This window comes from Haemaphysalis longicornis, unplaced genomic scaffold (assembly GCF_048455015.1).
Source record: "Haemaphysalis longicornis isolate Haplotype H1 unplaced genomic scaffold, Haemaphysalis longicornis Haplotype H1 scaffold_3, whole genome shotgun sequence".
Classification (NCBI taxonomy): Eukaryota; Metazoa; Arthropoda; class Arachnida; order Ixodida; family Ixodidae; genus Haemaphysalis; species Haemaphysalis longicornis.
Genome location: NW_027526335.1, coordinates 187,478,303 through 187,496,687, shown reverse-complemented (window position 1 = coordinate 187,496,687; position 18,385 = coordinate 187,478,303). Strand labels below are relative to the sequence as shown.

The window sequence follows — 18,385 nt, the reverse complement described above, 5'->3', positions numbered from 1 at the left end:
CGCGTGGACAGCAGTGACGTCGGGAAGATTAGATGCAGTATCGCTGCGCACGTCTTTCTGGCGGCTCGGCTGATGTAGCGCTTGAGGTGGCGGTGGCTCGTCCACAGTTTGCATTTCTCGGCTTGTTTGGAATGTCTAGGGCTTCTTTGTTACGAACGAGGTGCGAAAACCACCCCGTTGAATTATTCTGAAGCGAGAAGAGTCCTTGCTGACCATTGACTGAGAAAAACCAAGAAAGGCATATAAACACAAAAACGCACTTGAAGGTGCTAGAATACCCATACATATCCATACAGACAAAACCGGCTCCCAAAGCCCCCATTGAAAAATGGGCACATATACGCACCATAAACTATTCCTTAAAATTCTCCCATTCCCCCAATTCACGTTCACATGCCCCAATGCCCGGAGGGCCAGTTGGGGTATGCCGCCGCATCGAACGCGATCATGAAAATGCCCTTCTTAATGCAGGCTGTTCTACTCGGGCTCATCTCGACTACATCCTGCGTTTTCCGGCTGCCCGAAAGTCCTCCCTGATTACCTTCTGCTTACCTCCCCAACAAGCCGCCACTTCTGATCGCCGACAAGAACGAATAAATTCAAGCCGAACCGGATTCGCCACCTTCAGTCGCCGAACACTTCATCGTCTGGCAACATCGGACAACTACTAGCGCCGCAGCCGTACAAAAGCCGTCTTACAAAAGCTGTACAGAAGCCGTCGGCGAATGACACCGCGGTTTCTGCATTAAAACGTTGAGCGTGCCCCGCGATTTTTCCTAGCGTCTGTACCTAGTTCGAAACAAAAGGAGACAATGATTTTACCTCATCGGGGCAGAATGGAAGCGCTAAAAGTAGAAGTGGCATTTAAAAATAAAAGAGTGACACCATCATCTAGCCCCACAATCACGGTCCCCACGGCTGATGTCACAGCTATGTTCGGACAACGCCACCATACATTTATACTTACGTTGTAGCCTTTGCAAACCATTCCGTGTAGTTTTCGAAGACGTTCCTGCCCGTGTACCTGTACAAGCCGATGGCCAACATTCTCTTTGCTTTCTCGTCGCCTGGCTTCGTAAAGGTCTCTTGAAATTTCTGCATGTCCTGCGTAGGACACAAAAGCGAACTTCTAGAAATTATCATTGATTTTGAAGAGTTTATGACACACAAAACAAGGGCTAAATTATCTTCGGGCGAATTTGCGTGCAGAAATAACTCTAGAATGTTTTCACATTAAATAAAAGAAGTTGAAAGCACGCGGTAAGCTTTATTATTTGAAGCATAGAATTCGGATTGCGAGACTACACACAATTACGGAAAACTGATGTGCATTTTGAAAGAGCAAGATTGATTCGGGCGGCCAAGCCAGACAAATGCACTATTCAATGTTTCAGTTCGGTGTAGTAGATGTTACCAACCTGTAAGCTGTGGTGTTGTTATTGGTGGGAAATTGCTGGAACGTCTCACCAGTATAGAAAATGCCCTGCCCAATCACTTCGCGTCCACAATGCGGCAGGCTCTGGAGTATTTCCAATACGTGGCAATATCTAGGCTCTCCGAATTATCCACATACGGGCGTATTTACTTTTCGCGTCCTCCTGTTGTCAGTATCCACTGAGGTCGGAATCGAAACCGCGAATTTAGGCCCGTTAGCACAACGCTTCATAACAAGCTTTTGCCGTCACCACACCAAATCCATCAATGCCGGGTTGCTCGTAAAACTACTCCGGGCATGCCATTCAAAGCTTAGTAAGCCATTTAGCTTGCGCCTTCCCTACCACAAACATTTCTTGCCGAGAAACCGCCCAACCCTTCTATCCAATCACGTCTTCATGCTTCCCAGTATTTGAACCCTAGAGACGGGAACTTGAATCTGTATGAAGCCTGTGTGACCTATGAGCATAGACCAGGAAAAGAATACACTTTAAGCAATACTTTATTGTGTCTTTAGGAGCTATATTAGGGTTCGTGAATGTATGAGCTTTCTAGTGCCTAACAATGCCGTTTAGGCGCTATACATCCTGTGTTTTGGGTTTAACTAGATAGAGCTATTAGGCTCATTTTTCGATTTTGGCGTGGCTCCTTGCCGTCCGCTATCAGACGTGATCATCAGGCGTTCACTCAAAAACTTCATCGCTGCCAACCGGAACCTACGACTTCGGCAGCAAGATTGAACGGCTTGCCTGAATCTGGAATAAGAGGCAACTGAAGTATGAAAAAAAGGACGATGATACTACAGCGGCGACGAAAGAAACGACACGCGTTTTCGGCAGGTCCCCCCTCCTGCGCGGTGAAGTTGGTTATGTGCTCAGTAGGTGGTAACATGCCCGGCAGACTTGGTCGCCAGCCGTGACCGCAACTTACGCCATCACACTAAAATGTGTTCCCAGCAGAAGATCAAAAAATATAAATTTTCGTTAATTCATGCGCCGCAGCTACACGTGGGTTACCAGGCTCGCCATAGAGGTAATCTCTGGAATAATTTAGACCACCTCCGGATGTTTAGCTTGGGACGAGATCTCGACACACTGGTGTTTTTGCTTTCTGCTTCCATGGCCGGGAATCGAACACACGTCGTTTCGCGGGTTCGGACATAGAAGCGAATTCCGGCGGCCAACCTAGAATTCCTGTATATGCTCCCTACGGGAGCAAGAGTTGCGCCTTTGATTTCCATTCGCCGCTCACGACGCTATTCAATGATCGCCGTCACGTGCCCAAAAAGCATCCACGCACCGCAGAGAAGCCGGCGATGCGGCTGCAATGCCGCGCTGCCCTCTGCTGTCGGCGTCCTTCATACATTTTGCGCCGCTGCCATGTCGCATTCGTAGTTCGAAGCGCGAGAGCGACAAGCCGCAACACGCTAGTACATGAAGAGTATCTTTTTTGCACAACTTCAGTAAGCGGTCAAGCTGACAGCCCTGAAGGCCTAGAATTTGTTTTGGTCTTCCGTTTTCGCTGTTGTCGGTTATTAGCAGCTGACTCTTCCTTTTGTTCGAATGCTTACATGAGAAGCTGACGCCTAGCTCTATTTTGCACAGCCATATCTTCCCGATATTCGGATATGCGTTATAGAAAAACTGCACTCAAGAGGAGGAGGAGGGGTAAGGAGAGGAGGGGAAAACTTTGTTTAACAATTAAATCGATCTGGTTAGTGGTCCGGGTCCTCAGTTCAGGACAATAGAGTAAAAGTAATTTTCTTCAAATCATAGAACGCCATCCCGAGAAGAATAGGATTTGTTCTTTGCGCCTGGAGGGGTTGAAAAGCAATGAAGAGCTACTTGGTCTTCGCGCTCCGCACAGGACCGGCTTCGCAAGGAATGGGGTGGCGCCGGCAATGTTTCTCCCGTAGCGGTATCCAAAACTATACTTTAATTGACACCATGAACTAGTGTATGCGATTTTAAGCCTATTATTATGATAAGCCGGCGATGCGGCTGCAACGCCGCTGCTGCCCTCTGGTGTCGGCGTCTTTCGTACATTTTGCGCCGCTGCCATGTCACATTCGTAGTTCGTAGCGCGAGAGCGACAAGCCGCAACACGCTAGTACATGAAGAGTATCTTTTTTGCACAACTTCAGTACGCGTTCATGTGAGTCAGCGCGAAGAGCTAGGCGTCAGCTTCTCATGTAAGCATTCGAACAAAAGGAACAGTCAGCTGCTAATAACCGACAACAGCGAAAATGGAAGACCAAAACAAATTCTAGGCCTTCAGGGCTGTCGGCTTTGGCAGAAGGCATCACGATTCCCGGTAATCATATGTCAGGTAAAACAGTTTTTTCAACCTTGCCGAACGTTCGAACGCGTTTTGTCACATCACTTTACGTTGTCAAGGCATGAAAGTTTGCCGACATGCACTATAGACTGCAAAAACTGTAGGTTGAGTTCCAAATAATCCAGTGGGTATATACGCGCGTGCTGATTCTATACCAGGCATCTAACCAGTATGGAGGTTTATTGAGCAAAACGAGTCACGTCTTCGTTAAATTTATAGTAACCCATATATGTTTGTTAAGAGCTGGAGGGATATTTCGGAACATTTTGCACAGCCATATCTTCCCGATATTCGGATATGCGTTATAGGAAAACACCCCTAATAATAAAGCAAAGCCCGCGTTACAAAAAAAAAAAAAAAAAAGCAGCGACGTCGGGGCGCGCTCACGCTCCCCTCGCGCGGTGCGCACGACTCGTTCAAGCCCGACGGTTGGCTTTCCCACGCTGCTTTGGATGCTCGGCGGTCAAGATGGCGGACCTATGCGAACTCTGCTCCCGTAGGGAGCATATACAGGAACTCTAGGCCAACCATGAAATGAGTGCCTCGCCTCGGACAAGGTCGGACTTCTACATCATCGCAATCCGCCGAGCCAACCAATAGTTTTGTCTCGTCGGGGTAATACCTTTTATTAGCTGGAGCTAATATCCTAACTACTTTTGGCTTGCTTCTACAAGATCTATGAAGCAGATTTTGGACACAAACAAAACCAGTTAGAAATCAATCTCAAGGCAAATTCCAAAAAGTCATAACTTCCTTAACATCAGCGGAAATTTGTCAGTGTAATTTCATGTGTGTATTCGTTTTGAATGTAAAAATCTCAATTGTCAGATTTAAACCTACAATATGTGTTAAAAACAGAACGATAACTACCAAGTTTATGGTACGAACAAGACGTTCGTTAAAAATAGCGCTGTTATTATTGCAGTCCGGCAACTACCTCTCACTTTGTTTTTTGTAGGTATGTGCGCTGTCTGTTGTTGGCGCGTCTTCTTCAGTTTTGTACCTTCTTTTTTATATTAAACTATGTTTATAGAAATTTCATAAGGTTATGTGTGCTCTTCCGACCCAAGCGTACGTTGGACACACGGGATGGGTGTGACGCAGGTAGAACGGTCGTCGCCGTCTGCTGCACGCTTCAAAGTGACGCATCCGAACCAAGTGGGCTGTTCAAAAGCTTAAGACTGCAGTAGAGAAATATTTGGCGTTGGAAATGCCGTCTATAGTTGGGTAAGTACGTGTTTTTTTATTGTGCGTACTTGTTTAGAGTATTTTGGTTATTTATGGATCAGTAGTTCACTATACCCCCCCCCCCCCCTCATTTTCTCTGAAGGCTTAGGTGACCCCACTGAGCCGGCTGGATTTACCACTTCAGTTTCCGCGACAGTCAGCATCAAGTCTTGCTGAAGGTGGGCCTTGGCTACGATAATGGTGCTGTAGTACAGGTCGATTCTTCATTTGACATCACGGTATGCTTGTTAACACCGGGGCATGTATGTGTAGGCTGTCTATCCAGAATTTTCTGTGGCTGCGGATTGAAGTCGAAATTTAGCATGTGCTCCTCAACGCTGTGGCCACTACACCCGGGTGAATTACCGCGGTAGACCTAGAAATAGCTTGAACAGGAGTTGCCCCAGAAATATTTGCGAAAACATTACACTTGATTCCAGCAGAAGTAGCTTTCGGGGAGTGTGGGGCTTGTTTTTAGAGGCACCTGTGTCGTTGTAAACTAGTGCAGAAAGTAAAGCGAGTTTGCAAGGTACCATTATTCGAAAACCCCAGGCCACACAGACACTAACGAGGAATACTGTAGGCGCTCACTCGAAGCAAAATGTATAGCGAATTATTGAACTTAATAAGACAAGCAATGCAATGGAGGAACCTCTACTAGCACACCGCAGTCGTTAATGAAGGCTAGTGATACCGATCGACTGCGTGTCAGGTTTGCTATAGCACTATTGGGTGAATAAGGCATACCTAATCAAGGCTCTCAGCTATGAAGTTCTCAAACATTGGTTGTTTAAAAAATGTACTAACTGATACACAAGCCCTTCCTGCGGTGACACTCTGCAATAACTCAACAATGCACGAGTTCAGCGCGGCCGTTTCGCTCTAACTGCAGTGTGCTCCTAGGTGTGTCGTTCTTAAAGCGATACCCAGCAGGGATCCTTCAACGCAGCAGTTCGCGTAGCGGAAGCCATCGGTTTCACAGATATGTGAGCATGAAGGGGCCGCTTATGTGTCAAGCAATCGCCGAGCACTGCATCGACGTTGCTCACTATAGGCTTTCGTGGAATGTAAACTTTTGTCAGCAGTTCCTCATATTAGAAAAGACACTTAACCCTTTCACTGCCGTGGTTTTCTTACTGCTTGTAAATTATGAAAAATGTTACTCTTGTGATGCAGTATGATTGTTTGCAAAACATGTAAACAATTTATTCAAGGTTACACTTCACTAGTTACAGAAGTTACAAGTTACCTGTTGATTAGAATGCCAAGATGTTTGGAAAACCTTTATGTGTAATATTGTTTAAAACAATGGATCACACTAAGCGGCAGCTGGCACCTAACACATAGATAGCAAGGCTGGAGCCTTCCTATCGGTGTATGAGCTGCCAGCTGGGATCCCTTTTGTGTTTTGGTCGTATCTTACTTGCCACAGCCAGCCCGGCCATGCCACTGAGATAAGACAAGGTAAACCGGGTGATTTGTTGTCTAAAATGTACCTGACAGAATGTATGCACTTTTTAGCATATCAATGCACGGCACGGCATGCCCTCAATGTTTTTTAAGCGAGTTGTCTAGAAGTCGTAGGCATTTAGGCAAAGAGGCAATGTAGGTACACATAGGTGGACGTGTGCGTTTGCCCGAATAATCTTGGGAGTGGAAGTGAAAGGGTTAGAAGGGTGTCCGTTGGTAGTTATTGCCAGCATGTGAATACATTTTTTGCTACTAGTTACTGCGTGTGCTAGCTCAATCATTACTGTACAAAACCGCATCTTTTATCCCATGTCGAAGAACACCTCATGGTATCAACAAATTCATAGCACTGTGCAGTACATCTTACTGCCCATGTTTAGAGCTTCTGTGGCACAGCCTTAAATACGACTTCAAAATCACATAACTCCAAACTGACTTCAGAATATTACTCCACGTGAACGCTGACAAGACTGCCATGCTGCATCGTCTCCAATGGCGTATGTCTGCTGTAAAGCTAATGCAGTGCGCATTTGCGTGCTTTCACAACTCCATGCATGTCTTTTTCCTCGGTTTCAGTGATCAAGCTGGGGAATAAGCTCGACCGCTGCAATATGCGACATCAAAAGACGTTATGTTGTGCTTGTAACCAGGTGTCGACAATTGACGACCGTAGCATGCATGTTAAAATGCACCAAAACACATAACTGGGTGAGTTCTAAATTCGTGTTCACTGGCACAGAACGACAGACGAAGAGACAGAGGTAAACACAAACAGGCCACAACTCACAACTGAGATTTACTTTGAATACAACAAACATATATGCACATATATGCTTTGCTCGTCGTGGACGATTATGGTCCACGCTGTGGTTTAAAAAAATTACACGTGCCGGAAGATGCGAGACGAGGGTAGTGAAAGGTGGTGGGGTAGAAAAGCTAGTATTTTTTGGGGGGGGGGGGGGGGTGGAGGGGGCACCACCTCCTCCGCTTGAATCTGCCACTGGTGCATGTCCCACATTTATGCTACAAACTTCACCACATGATGATGATGATGATGATGACTAGTGGCTTTCCCTTTGAATCGGGGCGTCGGTTGTCAGCAACCGACTTGCCGGTTTTATTACGTTTACTTGCCCTACTCCCAGCTAACCTATAGATTTGCTTCCTCCCTCCCATCTCTCCCTCTTTTCTGTTTTAAAGTCATCGCCCCCACCCCCCTTTTTTCTCACCTCGCTGTTCTAAATTCTCGTCCGCATGATTACGCCGCCTTCGTACCCATCCCTTCCCTACTTTTCCTCCACCACCACTCCAGTCGCCTCTTCGTCACCTCTATGGCCTTGAAGTTGAGGTTCCCCCTCGCCCCAAATCCCAAAGCCTCCGCCAGCGTCGTTTCCCCCTCACCCCGCGGTGGCCGTATCTCTGTGCAGCTCCTGACAATATGGTCTATAGTTTCCCGATCACTGCCGCAGCATGCACACGTTTCATCCTGCTGCCTGTAGCTACCCGTGTATGCCCGGGTTCTCAGGCACCCTGCCCGTGCCTCGAAGAGCAACGCACTGCCTCTCGTATTGCCATAGAATCCCTCCTTCTTAATTTCCCGTTTCTCTGCCCTATAAGTCTCCAGGGTTTTTTTTGCTTCCATTCTCTCTGCCCACTTCGTCGTCTCTGCTGCCTTTACCTGCTTTTTAACTGTTGTGTAAACCCCGCTGTCCCCTACCGACTTTCCGTACCGCTTAGTCAGCTGTCTGGTCCTCCGTCTCCACCGCGTGTCCACGCTCCTCAAATACAGGTACTTAAACACCCTCGCGGCCCATTTTTCGTCCTCCATATCACGAAGTCGCTCCTCAAACTTTATCTTGCTCTGCGCCTCCCTCGCCTCGAAAGACGACCAGCCCATATCCCCTTGTACCGCTTCATTTGTAGTTTTACTGTGGGCCCCTAGGGCCAATCTGCCTACCGCCCTCTGATTTACTTCCAGGCCCGCTTGGGTCTCTGACTTCATGCACAGAACCGAATTAGCGAAAGTTAATCCTGGTACCATGACCCCTTTCCAGACTCCCCTTACCACCTCGTATTTGCTGTATCCCCAGAGGGCTCTATGCTTCATTATAGCCGCGTTCCGTCTTCCTTTCGTCTTAAGGTGAGCCTCATGCGCCTGCGTGTAATCTTCGCTGTTGTTCAGCCATACTCCTAAATATTTATACTCTTTCACCAATGGTATTTCTACTTGCTGCACTGATACTGTTTTGTGCTCCTCGCCGTCATTAAAGACCAAGATCCCCGATTTTTCTCTGCTAAAGGATAGCCCTAGGTGCGTCGCTTCTTCACCGCATATATCCATCAAGCCCTGCATACTTATACGGTTGTCCGCCATCAACAGTATGTCGTCTGCATACATTAGTCCCGGAACCCGTTGTTCCACCACCTGCCCGTTTTTCATGTAGGATAAGTCGAACCCCATCGTGCTGACTTCTAGCTTCCTTTCTAACCCCGTCATGTAGATCATGAACAGCAGCGGAGAGAGAGGACATCCTTGTTTCAGACCCTTGTAGGTGTATACAGGCCTATTGTATGTTACCCCCTCCCACACTATTTGCACTTGGTTCTCCCGGTATAGCTCCCTGAGTAAGCTAATGAATTCTGCCCCAACTCCCTCGTCCTCCAGGATACTCCAAAGCCGCTCTCTGTCTACATTATCATACGCCGCTTTAATGTCCAGAAAGGCTAACCACAAAGGTCGGTTTTGCATCTTCGCCACCTCTATGCATTGGCTTACCACGAATAAGTTGTCGTCTAGTCTTCTGTCCTTTCGAAACCCATTTTGAAGCTCCCCTAATATCCTATTTTCTTCCACCCACTGCTCTAGTTCGAACTTCACTGCCTGCATTGCTAACCTGTACAGCACTGACGTGACGGTTACTGGCCTATACGAGCTTGGGTTTGTCCTGACTCCTTTGCCCTTGTACACTAAGTTCATCCTGCTCATTTGCCACGCGGCCGGTATTGCCTTTTCTTCTATCCTTGTTCTGATGGCTTGCAGTAGCTTTCCCTTGCTCTTCGGTCCTAACTGGTTAATCAACTCCATCGGTATCCCATCCGTGCCTGCTGCGGTGTTCTTGGGGACTTTTTCCTCAGCTCTTTTCCATTTCAGCTTGTCCCCATCTATCTCCAGACCTTTCGGCCTTCCCGCCGCGACATCTCTGTGTCGCTGCGGGGCCTCTTCATCCACCTTACCGAACTTCTCCGTGATGATTTCGTGCAGGTATGCTAATGCTTCCTCTCCCTTGAGCATCTGCCCCTGCTCGTTTTCTATAGTACCACCTTCTGTGGAACTCGTACGTTTCCCTAATGCCTGTACATGGTTCCAAAACCTTTTCGGCGCGTCTCTACCCCTTCCTCGTATTTGCGCTACCCATCGCTCGCTGTCCCCCTTTATTTTCGCCTGCACTAATTGCTGCACTTCCTGTTTCATTTGCTTATACTGCTCCCATTTTAGGTCCACCTCCTCCTGATGTCTCCCCATCCTCTTGGCCTGCCTGTGCTCTCTAGACGCCTGTTTACGCCTCTCTATCGCCGCCTTTATTTCTTTGTTCCACCAGCTTTTGGATGTTTTTTTCCCTCTCCATCGATTGGCCCCCTCTGCCTTGACTATTTTTTCCTGCATAGTCTTGATGAGCCTGTCATATTCCCACTCTTCTCCAGGATTTCTTTCTATGTCGGCCTCTATGCTTTTGGCTATATCCGCAATTTGTTTGCTGTTTAACTTTGTGCGCTGCCCCGGTCGACCCGTTTTTTCGCCCCCCAGTTTCCCAAAACTCAGGTTTATGCGCTTGTGGTCACTGCCCAGACTGTGGCCCCCTTCCTCATCTATGGTCATGCCATCCAACCATTCATAAAGTCCCTCTGAAATAAGGCAGTAGTCAATACTCGACTGCCTCCTACCACACTCCCACGTTATTTGACCCTCGCATTTTTGTTCCCTATTTACTATGATCAGCTTCTGGTACTCACACATATCTAGCATTAGATTTCCGTTGAAGTCGGTGTACCCGTCTAGATCTTCAATGTGGGCGTTCATGTCCCCACCAATAGTACCTCCCCGGAACGTTTCAAATCTTCGATGTCCTTTTTTAGACACGCCACCAGTTTTTCGTTTTGTTCTTTGCTATCCTTACCCGTCCACAGGTAAGACACCCCTAAAGCCATCTCCCTACCCTCCACTATCCCTTTCATCCTTATCTTATTCATATTCTTATCTAAAGGCGCTACTGCTTGCTGTGGCAGCCGTATGGACGGCTGGATGATACACTTGTCACAGGGTTTTCCGAGCACGTGGGCTTCAAGTATTTCTCTGGCTCTTTATCTCTATGTTTGTGCGAGCAAGTGGTAGCGCCAAACTTTGCCATGTATTTGCAGTTATCACAATGGGTAGCCAGGTGTAAAAAGCTGCCTTTTTTATTGAAGGCACTTTCGTGTTCCTTTTGTCTTACATTCACACATCTTCCCATTTGTTCTACATAGCTGACTCGAGAAACAATCCAATATTTTAAACCATCCCCATGGCAATGATGAGGCCGTGCTCCGCAACATTCGCTAGGAGCGTTGTACTGACGCCTTGTGTGCGTGCACCATGGACTTCAGTCCTACCGTGACTTATTCAACGTGCACCTACTGGACTGCTTTCTCTGTGGAAGCGACAAAAGTCTACCTCCTGCGGACATGTTCATGACTCAAACCAGCCGGAACGCCGGACATTGTAGCCACAGGACATCGCCCATTATGCGCTTCTAATATTTATCGCTAGACGCATGCAGCTCGCTACAGGCAACTTTTGAAATTTTACGTGATACTGGCTTACACAGTATTGTGGTGTGCATAAAGCGGCCTCCATTCCGTTCCTGTTCACCCTATTCTGCTTCTCCGTTTTCCTGAGTACACGTCAACTTGAGCATGTATCTTTCTGTACCTCTGAATTCGTGCGGCGAAATACAGTAATAAAAAATCATTGCGTCGAACATGCGGCGAAGCGTCTTGTGGATCCTCGCCGGCTTAGTACCCCGTGAACACGTCCTATACCAACGACAATTTCACCCTGGGGTCTCCGCGTTGTACCCCGCTTTGCCAGCTGAAATACACCAGGTGTTCTTACCGAACTCTAGGACCAATAAGGTTCACGCCGCCATGACGTCGAAGTGACCCAAATACCGCATTTCGACGACGCTCCATTTAGCCTGGCACGGGCTGTTCAGTAAAGCGATGCGTTGTGCCTTGCCAACTTGCAAACGTCATCGAAGCGGCCGAATAAATCTCATTTGACGGCGTTTCGGTTCGGGTCACCGTTCAGTGTCATTCAGTAAAGCGGTATGTTACGCTTTGTCACCGGTTCCAACGACGAAGTAAAGTACTCAGTAGAACGCTCGCTGGTCTTCTTGCAATAGTATTCCTCATGAACTGTTTTTCCCGTTGTTTTTTACCTAGTTGGGCTTTTTGTAACGCACGTTTTGGCAACCAGCGGGTAGCAGTTGCTACACTTTACACTTGAGGATACGCAATCACGCGGCCCTTCTCACCAGTTGCAGAGGAGTTCCAGGCTCCTGAGAGAGAGAGAGAGAGAGAGAGAGAGAGAGAGAGAGAGAGAGAGAGAGAGAGAGAGAGAGAGAGAGAGAGAGAGAGAGAGAGAGAGAGATAAACTTTATTTTGAGAAAGAGTCTAGAGGAGATTCGAAGTCCGAATGGTGGTGGCAAGTAACGGGCTGAAGGCCCGCCCCCTCCTGGACAGTTCTTGACATAGGTTAAGGTCCTGTAGTAGCCGTTGGCTGGTGACTTCGGGCGACCTCTTCCGCCATCTTGGCCAGGAGGACCTGTAGTTCCGGGTCGGGGCTGTGAAGCGAGGGCTCCTATTTCTCCTCCGAGGGGATTACGGGGAAAGGGTCCTGGGGGCATGCCCACATAATGTGCGCGAGGTTGACATTGGCGCCACATAAGGGGCACGGCAAGGTTGGATAAAGGCTGGGATGGACATGGGTCATGGTTGCCGGATTGTCCGCCCGGGGATAGACCCGGCGGGAGAGAAGGAAGTAGGTCGGAATATCTTGAAAACCAATCAGACGGTCCTGCGCGTACCGGGCTCTATGGTAAGGATACGGGTTCGGCCCAGCCCGGATAGTACAGTCGGGATCAATTTGAAGGTTATCGCGGGAGCGCCGACCGACGGAGACGACAGTGCCGCTACCTGACACTTTTTAGCATAACCCACAAGGAGATCATGCTACGTTTGCTTCTCCCTTGGCTGTTCCATGCAGTGCGCGCACTACCATCAGAAGCGGTAACGGCCACGCTCTTTCCTTTTTCTTTATTCGTTCCTCGCGTCATTGATATACTTCCAACTGATACGCAGCCTTCTCAGGGCAACTATGCTGGCATGCCGGAGCATTCTAGTATAAAAAAATTGTATTTTGCTTCCGCAATGGCGCAGTGCCGCAAAAAGGAATGAAGAAAAAGAATGTGGCAGTCGGCCCCTGCAGAAGGGGGTGAGCGAATTCTATGCAACAACCAAGGGGTGAGGGAGGGTAGCATTGTCTCGCCTTCGCCAATAAAAAAAAGTGCCACGGAACAGCGCTGTCATTTTGCTTCGCCGGTGCTCCCGCTATAACCTTTAAATTGATCCTGACTGTAAATCCTCGGGCTAGGTCTTGGGCCACCTCGTTTCTGTCGAGCTCAGAATGCGCGGGGGTCCAGATCAGTTGTACTGGTGATTGCGGTGGATTTCGGAGCAAAATCTTTAGCGCCGCTGGGGACATGCGTCCAGCAGCAAAATTCTGGATAGCAGTTTTAGAATTTGTAATGATCGTTGCGGGTGTGGAGGTGAGTGAAATGGCGAGCCCTCTTGCTTCCTCTTCCGCCGGTTCTGGGATGGGTGTTCGGACTGTTAGGTAATCGAACATGCTGGTGTGTGGGTAATTTTTAACGGCTGTAGCGGTGGAAGCCTCCTTGTGTCTGTACTCTGCTTCATCGACGCACACGACTTGAGAATCATTTTTGTACTTCTTGTGCCGTGCGCGGGCAGTGCAGTGGTTCCTGCGCTCGGGGTGGTACATGGGGCGCATGTTGCGGGGAAGTGGTCTTGCTATGATATCAGAGTGAAAAGCAGGGGGAACAGTTTTCGCGTTCTGATATAGTGTGTGGTATCCTATTCCTAGTTTCCTGAGTATGTGTCTCCCAGTGGGTGTGCGAACGAGGCGTTCATATTGTCCCATTAGGTGAGCTTCAAGTAGTTCGCTGGCCTTCCTGTGAAGGCCTAACCCTTCCAGTTTGGCAGTGCACCAGCCGGGGGGAAGACGTAGTGCTGCCTTGTAGGCACGCATAATCAGGACGTCAGTTTTGGTGGTTTCAGAAGCTGTTGGTATAGATTCGAGCAAAGTATTCTGCTCACGACGTAGGCTTGTATTAGGCGAATCCTGTACTGCTAGGTCAAACCTGAGTCTCTATTGGTGACCTTCTTGAGCAGACCAATGATTTGGTTTATGTGCCATGCTATTGTTTGGAGAAATCTGTGATTTAGTCTTGTGGATTTTATGTGAAGCCTCAGGACTTCGAGGGTCGGGACATCTGGGATCTCTCTACCTTCAATGTAAAGTTTGATGCAGGATTGTAGCCGCTTTTTCTGGTTTTGAAGAATGAGAGGTAGCTCAGACTTGGCCGCACAGCAGGCCAAACCCGCCCTTTTAGCCTCCACCACCACTTCTATGCCTGTTACAGAGATTTGTCGATATCCTCATCACTCCCCAGGTTCATCCAGATGGTGATATCGTCAGCGTAGAGGCTGTGGCAGAGGTTAGAGATCCGTGCTAATTTCTTCGGGATGTGTATGATTGCAAGGTTAAAGAGTAATGGTGACAGTACGGCTCCTTGCAGAGTGCCACGACTGCCTAGCGGGAATGTGTCTGAGACAAGGCTATCTAGGTGTATGGAGGCTGTCCGGTTTGACAAAATTCCGTAATGTAATTGTAGGTTCTCTCCCCCAGATGGACCGATCCCATACCCGGCATTATGGCCCCGTGCTAGACGTTGTCAAATGCTGTTGTCAGGTCCAGGGCCAGTATCACCGATGTGGCTAGGCCGGTGGGTGGTTTGATAATTTGTTCGGGTAGCTGTATGAGTATATCTTGATTTGAGGGACCAGGTCTTAAGCCAGTCATTGTGTGGGGGAATTGTTCCCTCTCGTTCATGTGTGTTGTGAGCAGGGCTAGGATGATATGTTCCATGAGTTTTGCTAAGCACGACCTGAGGAAAATGGGGCGGAGGTGTTCGATTGTGAGTGGTTGGTTAGGCTTTGGGATTAAAATAACCCTGTCATGCTTCCGCGATTCCGGAATTCGCCACGTTCTCCAGCATGTGCTGAGAAAAGCAGTGATTGCGGTGATTGAGAAATCGTCCAAGTTTCGTAGCCCCCGGTTCGAAATGTGGTCAGGACGTGGGGCTGAATTCGACCTAAGCTTGCAAATGCCAATCGTACCTTGGCGTCAGTAATGTCCCTGTACATCTCGCTGTTGGGGTGATCCAAGTGCGGGGGTAGTTCTATCTTGGGTCCTACCGAAAGGTACATGTCTCTGATTTGTGCTGTACGTTCGTCGTCAGAGCCTGAATATGTGTGGATGATTTTGGTTATGCTGTCTTTTTGTTCTGTCTTGTTCCCGTCAGGCTGGCGGAGGTGTCTAAGAATCCACCACGTCGTCTTCATTCCAAAGTTTCTTTGCATCTGGTCGCAGATCTGGTCCCATTGGGTGTGCGAGAGGGTGGCCGCGTGCGCATCAATCTCCGTCTGCAGTCGGGACAGTTTTAGCCGCATCTTGCGATTGCTTTTATTTCTGTGCCATCGTTTTTGGATTCCTCGGTACGCCTCCCAAAGGTCATTGAGACGAGTGTCTACGATATCGGATGAAATGTGGGGATCTAGGTCCTTGGTGACTGCTTTTATTTCTGCAAGTAGCTGTTGTGTCCATTCGTTAATGTCCCAATATATTCTCGGCTTGCGCACTCATCCGCATGGTTGCTATTAGATTCTCGGATCGTTCTGAACTCGTCGCAGTCAGTCATAGTTTTTTTTTCTGAGGGTTTGAGTGATTATGTGTTTAGGTATAATCACTATCTCGATAATGAAGTGGGCGCTTACCAGTGTTTGTTCCGTGACTCCCCATGTTACCCTGTTTGTGTGAAGTGAGGGAGTGAGATCCGCGGTGGTGTCGCGTTGCGCGCTGTTTCCGATTCCTGTAGGAGTGTGAATGTTATTCTGTAACTTAAATTGATTTGTCTGTATTCGCTTCCAGAGGTCTCGCCCTTTGACTCACAGGTTGAGTATCCCCAGGCCGTGTGAGGAGCATTAAAGTCTCCAACCATGAGCAGTGCGTGTGGGCCACCTCCTTCCTCGTGAGCGAGAATAGGTCGTGGAATCGGTCTGTCTCAAATTTAGGGGCGCTATAGACGTTTAGAATATAAAGCATTTCTGCTCCCTTTTTGCGTGGGAGGACAGTAACGAAGTCATGGGGGATGGCAACGCTGTCGAATTGACTCCTATAGGCCGGTATACACCTCTGTACGAGGACCGCCGTTTTCAGGTCCGTCGCACTTTGAAAGGCTCTGTAAGCGGGCAATTTGACAACGACGTTTTTTTTTTCCTGTAGTGCAATAATTTCTGGAGGGAGTCTTGGCTTTTTAGATTAAGGTTACCATATTCCTCGGACCCCAATGCGGGACGGGTGGGGGGGAGATGTAAGGAAGAATGTGGCCCATAGCTTGAAGGGAGACAAAGGCTCAGTGAAATTTTGTTTTAACTCGAAGATAATATGTTTCGTAGTTCTCTCAGCTTTTCTTCGAACAGCAATGATGCGTTTTTGCTGAATAAGTAAGGAAGTCCTGAACCACGTCCACCCAGCGTTCGTCAAACGCAGAAGGGTGTGCTGAACGGATTGTTTGTACACTGTAACTTAAACAAAACAGCGCAGACACTCGCACTAAGCGATGGACACACAACACTATCTTGCTTAATTCCATAGTGTGCACTCTTTTCTTAAAGTTCCTCAAACGGTTTCTTAAGCCTCTTTCATTCCTCCAGCTTTTCATTAGTGACACTGGGCTTGATACCCATTTTCCATATTTCTTGCCAAAAGCGGGACAAAACACGGCCCCACAAGCAGGCTGCGGGGCAGCGGGACCACAGCCGCAAAAACAGGACGTGTCTCGCCAAAATCGGGAGGACGTCTAGTCAGTTTATTTTAGGTACATGTATAAATTATGCTTTTTGCTCTTGTACCCTGGGCAACTCCACTGCCAGACCTTAATAGGGTTGTCATTTTTAGTGTTACTGCGATCCATTGTCTCTTTCGGGTTGGGGCATCAGATTGGGAGCCATACCGAGCCTATTCATTATATCTTGCATGAAGCTGTGCAGTTCCAATCTGTACAAGTTCACTTCGGGTCGGAATGATTCCACACTATTCTTCACGGTGGTAATGTGCTCGTGCATTTGAGCGCTGCTTCTCCTAAGAGCGATTATTTTACGGTCAAGATTCTGTTGCTGCGGGGACTCTTTTACCGGGTTGGACATTTGTACGGAGGCTGCTGCAATCGCTTGTTTTTTGCATGCGGGGGAGGCAGGTTCTTGGTCAGTGGAATTTAGCCGCGACATTGCTGCGTTTTGGAGGCGGACACTGAGGAGAGACTGTTTCAAGTTATGATTTCCTTTCATAATGCTGCCATTTCTGCTCTGATGTTGGTTATATCATCTATTAGCTGTTTATGGAAGTTTAGAGGGGCTTGGAGGAGGTACTGGGGTGAGATGCCCCGCCATCGAAGCTTACCAACTTTTTGTTTTTGGCCGTCTTGTGTGGTGTCGACGGAGGGTTGGCCCACCTTTTGTAGTAGGCTTTGGAGCAGCCGGCCGATGGAGATCTTGCCTTGTGTGTGGATAGCGATCTTGACGGTGCTCTTCCTCTTTCCAGGGTCTGTGTGCTGGGGGATTCGCGGCCAGGTAGGGCGGGCAAATCTTGCTTGTTTCGAACGTTCAGCGGGGCGTCTTTTTCTTTCCCGTGCTTCGTTGTTTCCGGCGGCGGCAGGGGGCGACGTGGCTTAAAGCTCTGTGGGCACTCGGCGGACCCCGTGAGGTGGGCTCCTGCTCACACGAGGCACTTAAGCTTGCAAGGGTGTCCCTCATTGGGGTTGGTGATGCCGCACATGGGGCACCTGGTCGTTGGGATTAGGGCAGTCTGGTCTGTGGTCTTGCTGCCAGCACTGCGTGCTAGCTTCTGCTTTGCGCCGGAATGCTGTGCAGCGGTACGTGGTGTAGTCGTATCAAATCCAAAACAACCTTGTATCCAACGAATAAGATTAGAACGGCATCTGTGCTTCCGAGTCGTTTGACCGTCAGGATGATCAGGTCTGGGTTGAAGTCTACCACATTCCGAGCTATTTCTTCGGGAGTATCCTCTTCGTGAAAACTGTTATGGCTCGTCGCCACAGCTTATTTAGATGTCAAAACCACTGATAGGTTGAGAGATGAGCAAGCCTAGCGTGTTCTGTAGCAAGGCAGTCTATAAATTCAATGTCCAGCCACAGGAACAACTCCAACTTCTACAGGATTTGCCGGTTTAATACCAAAAACCTGTTTCTCCATTTCGCCTCTATAGTTTTTCTAAATAAACATTCACGGAACATTCACGGTACTAGTGTGCTATTATGCCGAGCCTTTGAAGCTGCAAGTTGTTGATTTAAGGACGGCTATAACTCATGCTTCAGCACTTCAAAAGTGAGAAGATTCAGCCGTAGGAGTAGACTTATTGTGGACTGGTTGCTTAAATGCCAGAATTTTATCATTGCACACGTTTATCTGTTTTATTTTGAATTTTTTTTACTATAAAAGTTCT

The 18,385-nt window shown here is 48.2% G+C and overlaps 1 protein-coding gene across 1 annotated transcript in view; it reads right to left on the bottom strand.

Moving 5' to 3' along the window:
- Positions 1-919: 919 nt before the first annotated feature.
- Positions 920-18,385, bottom strand: part of LOC144173618 (uncharacterized) — a 67,129-nt gene continuing 49,663 nt past the window's right edge. Inside the window, exon 3 of the mRNA XM_077701963.1 lies at positions 920-1,104. Within this exon, the coding sequence (XP_077558089.1) occupies positions 964-1,104 (141 nt within the window). The 3' untranslated portion in view covers positions 920-963. The remainder of the gene's footprint in view (positions 1,105-18,385) is intronic.